We start from the raw sequence: 12958 nt of genomic DNA, 5'->3' as shown, positions 1-12958 counted from the left end.
TAGTGGTAGAACTGAGAAAATTAATGATTTTTAACCTTTTTCCAATTAGGCATAGCTGCATGTGTCATTTCATGGAATGCAGCTGATGTTATCCAGTGTTGAAACATTGTGTCCTGGTCTTAGGTAGGTTCTAGAAAGTGCAACAGATTCAAAAGAATAAAGAGAGAAACATGAAATCTGCACCAAAGCCCAGATGATCCAACAGAAGTAGTTATTGCTCTGTATTTGATACCACTTTTTATCTTGGAAGAACAAAGATAAATATGTACTTAGTCAAGATTTCATCGCTGTGGCTCTGTATAATTGATTCAAGGTGAAATGAAAGTGTACTATGTTTGGTTGCTCCTCTTCCACCTTTCTAATTTCCATGGTTCCTTTGCTGGGGCTGTATGTTTTCTTCCTCAGGTACTCATGACCCTTGAAATTAGTGAGACTGAATTATCGTGGCAAAGTAGGGAATTTAACCAACAGAGGAGCATAAGTCTAGAAATATGATACATGGAATAATGGAACAGTATAACATTTAACCAGTGTGCCTGTACGTGGATTCTCCGAGAACTAACCAATTAGACCCAATCTACATTAACTGGTTAATTTCTCAGGGTTTGTACTTCATTGGTTAGACAGTTGGGTAACTGAAATGCAGGGTTGAGTTGAGGAAAACATGCCAGCTGGTTCTGTCCTTTTTAAAAGAAGCTTCTTAAAACAAAAATCCTTTCTCAAGATCGTTTTTTGGAAACCTGAGGAAGGCAGAGGTTGTCACCATACAGGACTATGGAAACTTGGAGGACAGGTTTCTAAACCCATAGGTATTTAATAGATGGTCTTATCAAGTGATCTCTAAGAAATGATGGAGACTGTAAATAAACTGGCTCTTGTCTCCCCAGCATCCAAACATCTTCACTGCATTTGGCAGAAGGAACACATAGGACTAGGTCCCAGATCATCTGCAGCTTGATCGAAAGCAGTATTGGTCGAACATAAAGTTGCTTGTATTTGTGGATTGGAGAATGGTGTGAGATGTTTTGGGAAGAGAAAAATTAAAATGCTTGACTCCATTAGCTTGTACAAACAAAATATCCTCAAAAAAACTGACAGTGGTTAGTAAACAAAGTTCTTTAACACCTCTGCTCATTATTTTCATTCCAGCTAAACAAAGCATTCCAGGCTGAGGAATCTCCCAGTGTTATTTATTGCATAAGTATGCAGTGGTTCCGAGAGTGGGAAGGTTTCGTTAAAGGCAAGGATAATGGTAAGAAACAATAGATGGCATATTCCATTAGAAATAGAATATCTTTTTTTCTCTCTGAATTTCAGTGGTATGTAACTAATGAATTAATAAGTTTGAAGTTCAAACGTAATATTCTTTTTCCTCTGGAAATTTAAATGCAGTGAAAGTCCAATTATTGCGTGGACGTTGGGATCCAAAAAAATTATGTTTTAACTGGATCTCTTTATAGCTAACAACTACCTACTTACCTCTGGCTCTTGCCAACAAGTTAAAATCCTGGAGTCCAAAAGAAACTTCCTGCTAGTAATTACAGACTAAATCTCTGCTTATTGCAATTTTAAATACAGTGCTTGGCTTACTCATGAATTTGGAGCACATTGGAGACTTGAATGGTTTCACTGTATTTCTACAGAATAATCTGACCATCCTTACTGACGTTACATAGGGTACTAATTCTTGCAGTTAACTGGAAGAGTAGACTAGTAAAATGATGTTTACTGTCGGCATTCTGGTCAGTACTGAAGTCAGAAGTTAAAGTTTTGTCTGTTGCCATCCTGGTTGTCTTGATATAATGTTGATAATGTTGCTGACAGATTACAGTAATCAGCCAATCAAGTAGTCCCATGATGTTTCAACAGTGGGCATAAATAGCTTATAATTCCATGTCACTAAATGTTGAATTAGTTATGATCACAATAAAAATATTGTAAGATTGCCTTTTTTATTTATTTTTGAAAGTGAGGAATATTTAAGGATTCTTGAAGAGTTGGATTAATGGATGGGAGGGATGGACTTCATAATAATATAGTCATATGTGAATTCTGGCTTCAGTGGATCTGATGGTCTGAATGACCTTTTCTGACTGGACTTTGTTCTTATTGCTTTCACAATATATTCTTCTAGAAGTGAGAAAAACTGCAATATATTTGTCTGGAAGCTGCTACAAAAATCTCGCCTGAATTATTTAGTTTTCTTTGCTTCTTCCAGAGCCTCCAGGTCCGATAGACAACAGCAAAATTGCAATCATTAAGGGTGGCCATGTCCAACTTAAACAAGGTATGGATCTGTGTAGTTTTAGATTCTATATAGTCAGAGAATAACAACTGTTAAAATGTTCCAAAGCAGGATATCGAGTCAGCTGGTATAATTTTCTTATCTCCTAAATAAGTGTGTTTTGGAAAAGGAGTAATCATGCACATGGGACTGGAAACCAAAACTGGTGACAGGTAAAACCTGTGGTATTGAACAAGGTTCTCCTGTTAAATCCTTGCTTGTCTTTGTTTTCTTTGGTTTTATCGTAGGTGCAGATTACGGTCAGATATCAGAGGAAACGTGGAACTATCTGTTCACAATTTATGGTGGTGGACCAGAAATTGCCATGCGACAGAATGTTGTTCAGGCTGACTTGGATAGTCCACAGGGAGAACGGAAAATAGAAGCGGAAACCCGAGCCATGTGACCCTAGATCTGCCAAAAGAATTGGTTGAAAGGTACTTTCTGAATAGCAGGAAGCAAAGCTCTAAATGGAGTCAAGTTACAGATCAGTCATGATCTAACTGACTAGTGGAGAGGTTTGATGTGCTATATTATCTACTTCTGTTCCTACATTCTCTGCTTAGATGCAACCGTTGTACAAAGTTTAGAAAACTTTTGTTCCAAATAATACACAATGTCACCAACAGTTTGCATTTACATAGTGCCTTTAATGTAGTGAAAAGTCCTGAGTTGCTTCGGATGATCATAATAAATCAAAACACAAGTAAATACTAGGACAGGGAATCTGGCAAAAGGGATCGATGTTAAGGAGCAATTTAAAGGAGAGGGAAAATGGGCTTGTTTAGAGAATTCCAGGGTTTGCAGCTGGACATCTCAGGGCACAGCCACCAGCAGTGGAATGATTAGAAGCAAGAACTGTTGAGGCACATGAAGCTGAATTGCCAATATGAAGGATCGTATAAGGGAAGGTGATTAGATTAGATTCTCTACAGTGTGGAAACAACAAGTCCACACTGACCCTCCAAAGAGTAACCCACCCAGGCCCATTTCCCTCTGACTAATGCACCTAACCTCGGGCAATTTTTTAGCATGGCCAATTCACCTGTCCTGCACATCTTTGGACTGTGGGAGGAAACCGGAGCACCCGGAGGAAACCTGGGCAGACACTGAGAATGTGCAAACTCCACACAGAATGTTGCCTAAGGCTGGAATTGAACCTGGGACCCTGGTGCTATGGGGCAGCAATGCTAACCGCTGAGCCACCGTGCCACCCAAATAATATTGTGAAGGTTTTTGAAAGGCAGATATGCATTTTAAAATTGAGGTGTTGCTGACCAAGGAGCTGAAATGGATCAACAAACACAGACATTAATGTAAATGAGGATATGGAGATTTGTGTTTTGGATGAAATAATGCAAGATAAAGAAAAATGGGAAACCAACCATGAAAGCAATAGTTTAATGAGGTTTAGAGACAAAGAAAGCAGTTCTTGTTTATTTTCTCAATGTTGATATTGAATTCACACCAAGTCTTTAACAGCCCTGACATTCTGTGCCAGAAACTTTCTCTAATCTTTTGGTCGTCATCCAGTGTTAGGCTGGAGCCCAACAATTCCAAGCATGGGAGATGTCATGTTTATGTGCCAGTACCTTACATCCCTGATCTGTAGAATTGGCATATTTCTCCAAAAACACTTGAAGTGAGAAAATAAGAACGAGAATTATTTCATACACACCTCCCCTGTCATAGCAGTATTGACAAAAGCATGGATATCGATTGTCCCCTTATGGTTTAGAATTTGTAGCACAGAAACAGACCATTTTTTAATCATTTCATGGGATTAGGACCTTGCCAGCAAGGCCAGCATTTGTTTCTCATCCCTAATTGTCTTTGAATTGTGAGACTTGCTAGGCCACTTCAAAGACCAGCTAAGAATCAACCACCAGGGCAATCACTTGAAGACAAATTTTCTTCCCTAAAAGCCATTAGGCTTTTTTATACTAGTGGTGGTTTCATGATGCCTGGTCACCATTACTGAAGCAATCTTTCAATTCCACATTTGATTTAACTTTAATTCCTCCAACTGCTGTGGCAACTTTGAACTCTTGGCCCTGCTATTAACTTGAGTCTCTGGATTACTTGTCCAGTGACATGGCTACATGCCCCCATCTTTCTCCCAACTGGTTTGTACCATTGTTAATACTATGAGTCTGCTCACATATGATTTTACCTAAACTTTGAGATCAAAACAGAAAAAGCCTGTAATTACTTAACTAATTGGGCAGTACTTGTGAAGAGAGAAGCAATTTATATCTCAACTGGATGATAATGTTTTGGTTCTTTTGGGTCAAGGAAGCATTACAGTGCTGTGCAGACATTTGCATCTTTTGTCTTAGAATTCTCAGTTCCAGTTAAAGCCAGATGCTGCCCAACTATCTATTTACAGCATTTTGAATTTTTATTATGGATCTGCAAAATTTTGCTGATGTACATCTAGCTTTATCTGTGTAGTCTATCCCTTCCTGCTTCCTAAATATCTTGCTACTTTTATAATCATCCTTGTTATTTACCTCACCTTCCTACTCACTGTGATTGGAAGTTCCAGTTCTGAGCACTCCCTAGGTCAAGACGTTTGTGTAGAAAAAAAAAAGTATGATTGATTGAAATATAAAATTAAGGTGATCACAGAATTGCTGATGCAGTTGTTTAATCACCATCAACAATGAAACCAATTAAGGATGAACATCTTTGTTTTACAGGCTGTGATCCTGAGATCAAGGACATGAGCACTGCAATGTTTGCACCTGTGATGAATCTATGTGAGCACTTTGTAATTTAACTGTAGAATTTTTTTTAAGCTATTTTATTTCTTTCTGACTAAACGTATGGTGAGAAAAAGAAGTGTGTTACATAATGCCATGCATAGTAGAGAGCGCTGTGGATACACTAATGCTGTACTTGGATAAGTCTGATTATATTTCCTTTAAGTAGAGTCTACATTTCTGTTTGTCCTATGTGTATGCATAAAACACACCAAGCAGGTCTGTCATTTGTATATCTTAACTCCACTCGTGATTTGGGCCTGCAATATCACGATGATGTAGATGCATCATGATCTTAAGCCTGAGTGTTAAATGAAGTCTTCACAAGTTGGTTTTTTTTTGGAGAGAGAATTTCTCCCAGTGGTTTTGGTAGCGGTTTGGCTATGTCAGCTGGGTACACTGGTCAATGCTGTTGTTTTCTGACGTAATCTATGCAGCAGGTTATTGATCTTGGCACATGTAAATATTTTTGTTTTGTTATTCTTGAGCTCATTATGCTGTCCCATCCTATGCATCATTTCCCAATTTGTGGGGTCAGGCAGGTTTAGAGTATCACTTTATCATTGGAATTTGAACTTGTAGGCAGGTTAGCTTGTTCTTAATTTTTAATTTTTTTCTAATGTATAGGAGTTAAAGCAGATGACCAGGGAAAGAGCACTAGTTCCCAAAGGGGGTGCTTTTCATTATAATTTGCTCTGTCATTGGCATTCCAAAACGCATTTTTAATTATGTGCCAAAGATTGAAGTTCTGCATTGAAGGAAAAATCTTCAATTTGCATCTTCAAAATCTTGCCTAATGGAGGAGTTGCAGCAGCCTCTGATTAATCCCTAGGCGCATACGTTTTGGTGTAAGCATTCATCTTAAGGATGTCATGTGATCGAGAAGAAAGGACCACACCAAGTTAAAGGAATAGAAAACTATAGTCAACCACCACATTCCATAAAAAAAAGTTAAGATTTCTGTCTCTGAGTATAAATATAAAGAAACAGCAGGATATATATGATCACGATTGAGCATGCAAATGCTACCTTCCTATGCTGTCCCAAATTGCTTAACTTTATCGGTATCTAAAAAAATCTATTGAAATCTGCCTTGGCCATGTTCAACAACTAAGCATCTACAGCTCACTGCGGTAGAGAATTCCAAAGATGGCAGTGTAGAACCGAGATGAGAAATTTATTCACTCAGGATTGTGAATCACTGAAAATTTCTGCTACATGAGGGGATAGAGCAAGAAGATAGAGTTGAGTAAGAAGAAGGTCAGACTGATGTTATTGATTAGTGAAGCAGCTCAAAGGTCTGTATCACCTTTTCCTCTGACAAACTAACTTAATTAAACATGTCTTGAGTTTTTTAGTCGCTTCTTGGTTCGTTTACTTAGCTGATACATGCATTAAGTTCTTATCTTGCCGTGTTACTTGCTTTAGATGATTCACTTTAAACAACTTTCAATTTTCAAATTGGTTTGCTAAATTCTAGCAGTTATGAGCATTACAGCAATAATTCTGAATTTGACAGCATTTAAACAATTGTCTCCAATGTGGACTGAAACCTCATATTGCACCAGTTCCTCCAATAGCTCATAAAATGTGTGAAATGTTTAATTATAGGCAAAATATTCATTTTTCCTTGGATGAACCCTTGGTGAAAATAGAGTATTATCACTCTTCTTTCTCCTTAGCTGGAAGTCCTGACATTGGTTTACATCTTTTCGAGTTTGATCTTTTGTTTTACGTGGCTTAATCTGGTCAGAGGTCGATCAGTCAGGAAGTATTTCAGTTGAATTGAGGTGCGCTATTCTGTTCATAGTCTTGTGTTAAAAATTGTTGCACCTTACTTATGGTAAATGATGCTTAGTGCCCACACCCCAGGGCAAAAATTGTACATTACATTCTGCATTATCAACTACTGGTGTTCTACCTTTGCCTCACTGTGTCAAGTTTTGGACTTGTTCTGTCTGCAGATCCTGATCTGTCCAGCTTCCTGCCACTTTTTCTGATAAAACTGGGGTCCCTGATCGCAAGCAAGTGATATTTCTGTTTATGCAATAAAGTACAGTTTAGATATTTAACTGAACAAAAAATCTCTAGGTCCAGTGTTTATATTAACAATCTGTTAAAATGGTTTCAATAACTTATTAATTTGAGTGTTTGGGGAATTTGTAAGTTGTACTTTGCCAGTTTGGGATCCGAAACTTTGGTTGACATTAGCCTTGTTTTGTTGTATGAAAGTTATTGTCCACTTTGTGCGTTCTCGGAATGGAACAAAAAAAACAAATCTTTCCACTTGTAGAGAGGGTCAAAGAAGATAATGGGAGGGGGTGCTTAGTGAATGGATGGTGGCTTTGCTGGGTGTGGACTGTAAATGTTTGTACATAGATTTATCAGCCTGTCTGAATCTGCAGAGGAAGAGAATGCTAAAGGGATATTGAACTTCAGATTAAAAACAATAAGTGATGAGCTGCTTGGCCAACTCCAGTGACCTTTGTCTTGTCACCACTCCTGACCCACCAAATTGTAAGCCAGTCTTTGCATTTCGACGTGTAGAAATCGATTTATTGCAGAAACCAGTTTGATTTTCAAATTATTTTGCATAGGCTACCATCTCTTTTTTTTCTTTCCTTACCCCTCACCACTCCACTTCACAGAGAGATGCATGATCTCGTAGATTCCCTTGAAATAACATTTAAAGCTATTTGCTTTTGGAAGTGAATTTATAAATTGAATGACTTATTTTTCAACTGTCCTATGTAGATAGTTGAAAATTCAGTTCCATGATTTGAAAGATTAGAGTAGTATCCCAGTATTGGGGTGTAATGTTTGTTTCTGTCACTCATATGCACATGTACATGTTTTGCATGTATGAGATATTACATATTTACTTGTAATGAAATTAAAGAGCACTTTTGTTTTTTTTTTGTTTAATGAGTTCTGGGGTAGGGGTGTGGTGCCCAGAGGGGTTAAATTGTAAATCCACCAAAATTTGGCCCTGTTGGTTACCAGTAGTAGATTGTTCTTGGCATTGTTCACAATGTATATTTTTGAGATGTAAATTAATTAATAGCAGTGAAAATTTTCCAGCATTGATTCACAACAGTTTGTAGGTATTTTTAAGCTGTAGGCACCGTAAAAGAGATATGAATGTGCAAGACTGGTAATATGTTAGAATAGTGGAAGTTTGTAAAACGATAGAATATTTCACAGAGAAGAAAATACTTAGCCTTTAAATCAAGCTAACCTAAGAGGTACAGGAGCCAATTCACTGGTACAAAACTTCCAGTGTTGATTTTTATTCCCCCTGAAGTTATATCTGTGTGGCAGTTTGGTATAGAGCAGGGAGGGAAAGATGTTGATGCACACTAGCTGTGTTACCTTTTTAAAATGGTCCTTTCCCCTTTTCTGAGAATATACAGCAAAGAGTGGTACCCAACAGAATGGTCTCAGTATCAACAGTGGGTTATTTTGCTGCCTCCTGTGTTAATATTTCTATGGTTCTATGAAAGCTGCACAATATTCACAGCTGTAATATACTTGGTGTCTATGCAGTTGAATAGGTGTGTCATATACTTTCAGGCTGGTGTATTTTGCCTTCGTCTACAGCCAGATTTATATATTTTGGTGCAGCATCTAAGGAGTAATTTCCTACTGTCAAGTTCCTTTGTGCAAAGTCTTGTTTTTATTGCAGATAGGTTTAAAAATATTTGTAAGAAGAAAACATTGTGCAAATTATTTTTGTAACTGAATACTCTCCAGAATTTTTGTTCTTAAAAAGTACTACCAAAAATCTTGGTTGTCCAGTTGCCCAGATTGAAAGCATTCAATTTACAAACTTAGTTGAGCTGTTTAAAGAGATTCAGTGGTGTAAGTACAGGAAAGTTTCTTCTGGAATCCAGAACAAGGTAACACATCTTTTAAAATTGCAGCTCTGGAGTGATATGTTTCCATTCAGGATAAAGAAAATCTGGAAATCCAGATGCAAATGTTAGGTCGGTGATTTCTTTGTTCAAGACTGAGATCAGTAGAATTTCTTTGGGTGAAGGTGAGGTGGATGGAACATAACTGGGCAAGTGGAGCTGAGGTACAGATCAGCCATAGTCTGATCAAGTGACAGTGGTTTGAGTAACTGAACAGCAACCTCTTTTTTTCCCATGGTCCAAATGCTCAGTGTATTGTGTACCTTATCAGGACCAAGGAGTAGGTGATCCATTTTCTCTAATGGATGGATATTGATCAGTCTTATTTTAGATAGTTCGTGATACTGCCCTGTTTGGTGGATTACATTTGTAGAGTGCTTGCAGGAATGTTTGCAAGTAATGGCATTGTCACTCACCCTGAGAGATGAATAATATTCCTAGGTTGAAGGTTTACCCTTGTCCATGGAACAAGGCATGTGAAGAGGCTAGATCTTTTCCATATTGCAGAAAATTGAGAATTGTTAGTATTGGTGCCCCACCTCCTTAATCTCTCTTTCGCAGGATACTTCCTTTAACTAACTGCTTTTATATGGTTCCCTTCTAAGTTTTGAAACTTAATCAGAGTGTATGACTAATTTTTACCAAACCTATTATCTATGCCTAAAGGCCTATATAAAATGCTGCCCTGTTGCTAAGGTTTCAATATGATCCAATTTTGCTACTCTAGTTGTAAAATGGAATGTGAATCTCTTGCATTGGCTGAACTGCTGATTCAGTGTTATAATGTGTTGCATTGACACAATTTGTAAAGATGGGATTAATCTGCTGTAATCTTTATCTTGTGTAACAACTGCAAATTACAAACTTAAATTATTCTCACAATTGTACACTTAACATGATGGGGTTCATTATTGCTTCATAAGTAATGCAGAGCTGTTAAGTGCATAAATAAAGTGAAATAAATGGCATGAATAGCTTTATTAATTCCTCCTTCATTTAATTGTACAGCCTGAACTATTGCCAGTTGACCAATTTTAGCAAAATTAAGAATATTTTTTGTATTTATTTCAAAGTCTGTTTATTGTTGTTCACTTCCAAATATTTCCAATATTCACAAACATTCATGCAAACCACATGGGGCCACTTTATTCAGCCATGATGTGAGGTGCTGGTGTTGGACTGGGTGGACAAAGTCAGAAATCGCTGTACACCAGGTTATAGTCCAGGTGAATTCACCTGATGAAGAAGCAGCACTCTGAAAGCTTGTGATTTCAAATGGACTTGTTGGACTATAACCTGGTGTCATGTGACTTCTGACTTGACTTAGCTCCATGCTAGTGAAAGGATTGGTTTTATTCCATTTCCCCATCCACTCTGTTTGAGGCAAAGTTTAAAAAGTCCCACATGTCACTTTGCTGGAAGCTTGTCATGTGCGATTTCCATTTAATGATCACCATTTGCAAAGCTAGAAACCAAGTTTTGTTTAGAAAATAAACTATTTTGTATGACTGGAGTCTGCATTGTACATGTCATTAAATGGCTAAAGAGCTAGTTTTTGTGTGGCAAATAGATTTGTCAGAAGGCTGATTTAGTAACCATTAAAAAGAGTTTTCAGCGATGAGAAAAAGATTAGCGATCATTACATGGCAAAGACTAATCTACATGAATGTCCAATTCACTATGGTATAAACTCAAATTTCTTTAGCATCGAACAGCTTTATTTTTTGAATTGTTTAACTATGTAGCAATACACTGGTTGCTTCAATTGCTGAAATCACAATTCTCACTTTGGAAGTTCAACTGGTGCAATGTTTGTCTGCATCAGTGTGTTTTGACTGTAGCAGAAAATCCTCTTATACTAATTGGATATTGAAATTCTCATCCAGTTTAAAGCTTCACTCATGTTTAACTCCTACAAAGGCAGCAGGATTTTCTAAATGAGTTCTTACAGAAGATCCCACTGTATTGGCACATAACCTTGTCTGTACGTGCCAACTTAGAGCAATTTTGACATGCTCCCATGGGTTACTAACAAAAATAAATAAAAACAGTGCTGGCAAAACTCATCACAAAGAAATGTCATACAAGTCTCCATGTTAACGCTGTTTGTCTCTCCACAGATGCTGCCAAACCTGCTGAGTTTCACCAGCATTGTTTTTCCAGTTTCACGCAAATCTCAGTGCAAATTCAGAATGAGCCACTCTCAATGGAATCTCTTAAATAGGACAAGAATATTCTAGACAGTGCACTTGTTATTAAAAGCAAGATACTGCTGAAAATTTGAAATAAAACCAGGCACTGCTGAAGAGATTTGCAGAGGTCTGGCAGCATCAGCAGAGAGAGGAAAAACAGTGTTAACATTTTTGACTTTGTTAAAAAGAAGTGGCATACAGGTCTCAATGTTAGTACATTTTCTCTCTCCACAGATACTCCTAGACCTCTGCAAATCTGTCCAGCAATTCTTGGTTTTATTTCAAATTTTCAGTATTTTGCTTTTAATAACAAGTGCACTGTCTAGAATATTCTTGATTTGGAAATGCTGGTGTTGGACTGGGGTGTACAAAGTTAAAAATCACACAACACCAGGTTATAATCCAACAGGTTTAACTGGAAGTACACTAGCTTTCGGAGCTAGTGTGCTTCCAATTAAACCTGTTGGACTATAACCTGGTGTTGTGTGATTTTTAACTTAGAATATTCTTGCCCCAATTTAAGAGATTCCATTGAGAGTGGCTCATTCAGAATTTGCACTGAGATTTGCATGAAGCTGAAAACATTCCTTCATGTAAGCAGGCTAACCTAATTTTTGTTTTGACATTTCCAATGTTAGACATCAGCATCTTGAGCCACCTTGTGATTTGAACCCAGCTATCAATGTTTGGCTATAAGATTTCTAAAAGGTGTGACTGTCAACTATGATATCAACTAGTCGACCATCATAGTTTAGCACATTTTCATTTTAGACCAATTTACCATGCTGTTGAGGAGGCCTTCATGACTAAGGAGAGATTTGAAATACTCTAAAGTTGAGGCTTCAGAAATAATTTTCTGAATTTGAGGGAAAGGGAAATCCTATGCATTATTCTATGATTATCCTGTAATCTGTGTATTGTTTCTGATAAATTCCTTCAGATGGAGAAAACTAAATCTCACATGGACATTGTTTGCTTGCTCTTCACTACCTTATCATTTTGATGTACGAAAATGATTCAGTTCATTCTTAATTGCAAAAAGGAATGACCTGATAAACAGAATGTACACATTAATAACTTCATTTCTGGATGAGAGAAATTTTTGGGTATTTCTGGTCCTTTTTTTTATCGCTCAGAATCTTTTTGGTCCCAATATCTCAATGTTTGGACAAGTTTGATTTGTTGATTTTTGAGCCCTGGTTACAAAGCTGAACCAAATAAACAGGGGAGGTTATTACACACATTCCTTAATGCATAACGTATTAAATGTGGATGTTGAATTATCTAAAACTATTTGCCAAAGCAGATTCAGTGAATTAACTTTTCAGCAGCTCATTTGTAGAATAAAGAGTCACCTGAAGACACCAAATCAATGCTTAGCGGACACCATCCTCTCAAGCATCTGCTGACCTGCGGGCTGTATGGAATCAACCAGCACTAATGTCTCCATTGTATTTGCTTCACATGGGCATATGTAAATAGATTTTAGACATGGTGCTAGTGTCCTGCTCCAGAGCTAAAATGAATACAGCTCTCCATGCAAGTTGTTATCCAAATAAACACTGGTTCATTAAGGAAAACTCCAATGAGTGTTGGTTTGATTTTGTTTTCAGATTGAATTGAATCGACTCGACTCTTATCGAGGCCGCTTTGTCTTGCGAGCAATACAGGCAGATCAGAGTTAAGTAGCAAAGTTAAGTAAATAATAAGTAAACAACGGCAAAACAAAAACACAGGTAGAGGCTATTGCTAAGAGGCCATTCCGTATTCTAACAACAGTAGGGTAGAAACTGTTTCGAAAAC

At 37.4% G+C, this 12958-nt stretch overlaps 1 protein-coding gene across 2 annotated transcripts in view; it reads left to right on the top strand.

Moving 5' to 3' along the window:
- usp20 (ubiquitin specific peptidase 20) overlaps positions 1-12735 on the top strand; it is a 67609-nt gene extending 54874 nt beyond the window's left edge. For both annotated transcript variants that reach the window (XM_072565881.1, XM_072565882.1), the window contains 4 exons: positions 1150-1252; positions 2219-2287; positions 2533-2721; positions 4987-12735. In XM_072565881.1, coding sequence (XP_072421982.1) covers positions 1150-1252; positions 2219-2287; positions 2533-2690 — 330 coding nt within the window. In that variant the 3' untranslated portion in view covers positions 2691-2721; positions 4987-12735. The remainder of the gene's footprint in view (positions 1-1149; positions 1253-2218; positions 2288-2532; positions 2722-4986) is intronic.
- Positions 12736-12958: the final 223 nt, after the last annotated feature.

Source organism: Chiloscyllium punctatum, chromosome 49 (genome assembly GCF_047496795.1).
Source record: "Chiloscyllium punctatum isolate Juve2018m chromosome 49, sChiPun1.3, whole genome shotgun sequence".
In the NCBI taxonomy this organism is placed as follows: Eukaryota; Metazoa; Chordata; class Chondrichthyes; order Orectolobiformes; family Hemiscylliidae; genus Chiloscyllium; species Chiloscyllium punctatum.
This window is presented reverse-complemented; position numbering and strand designations above follow the sequence as displayed.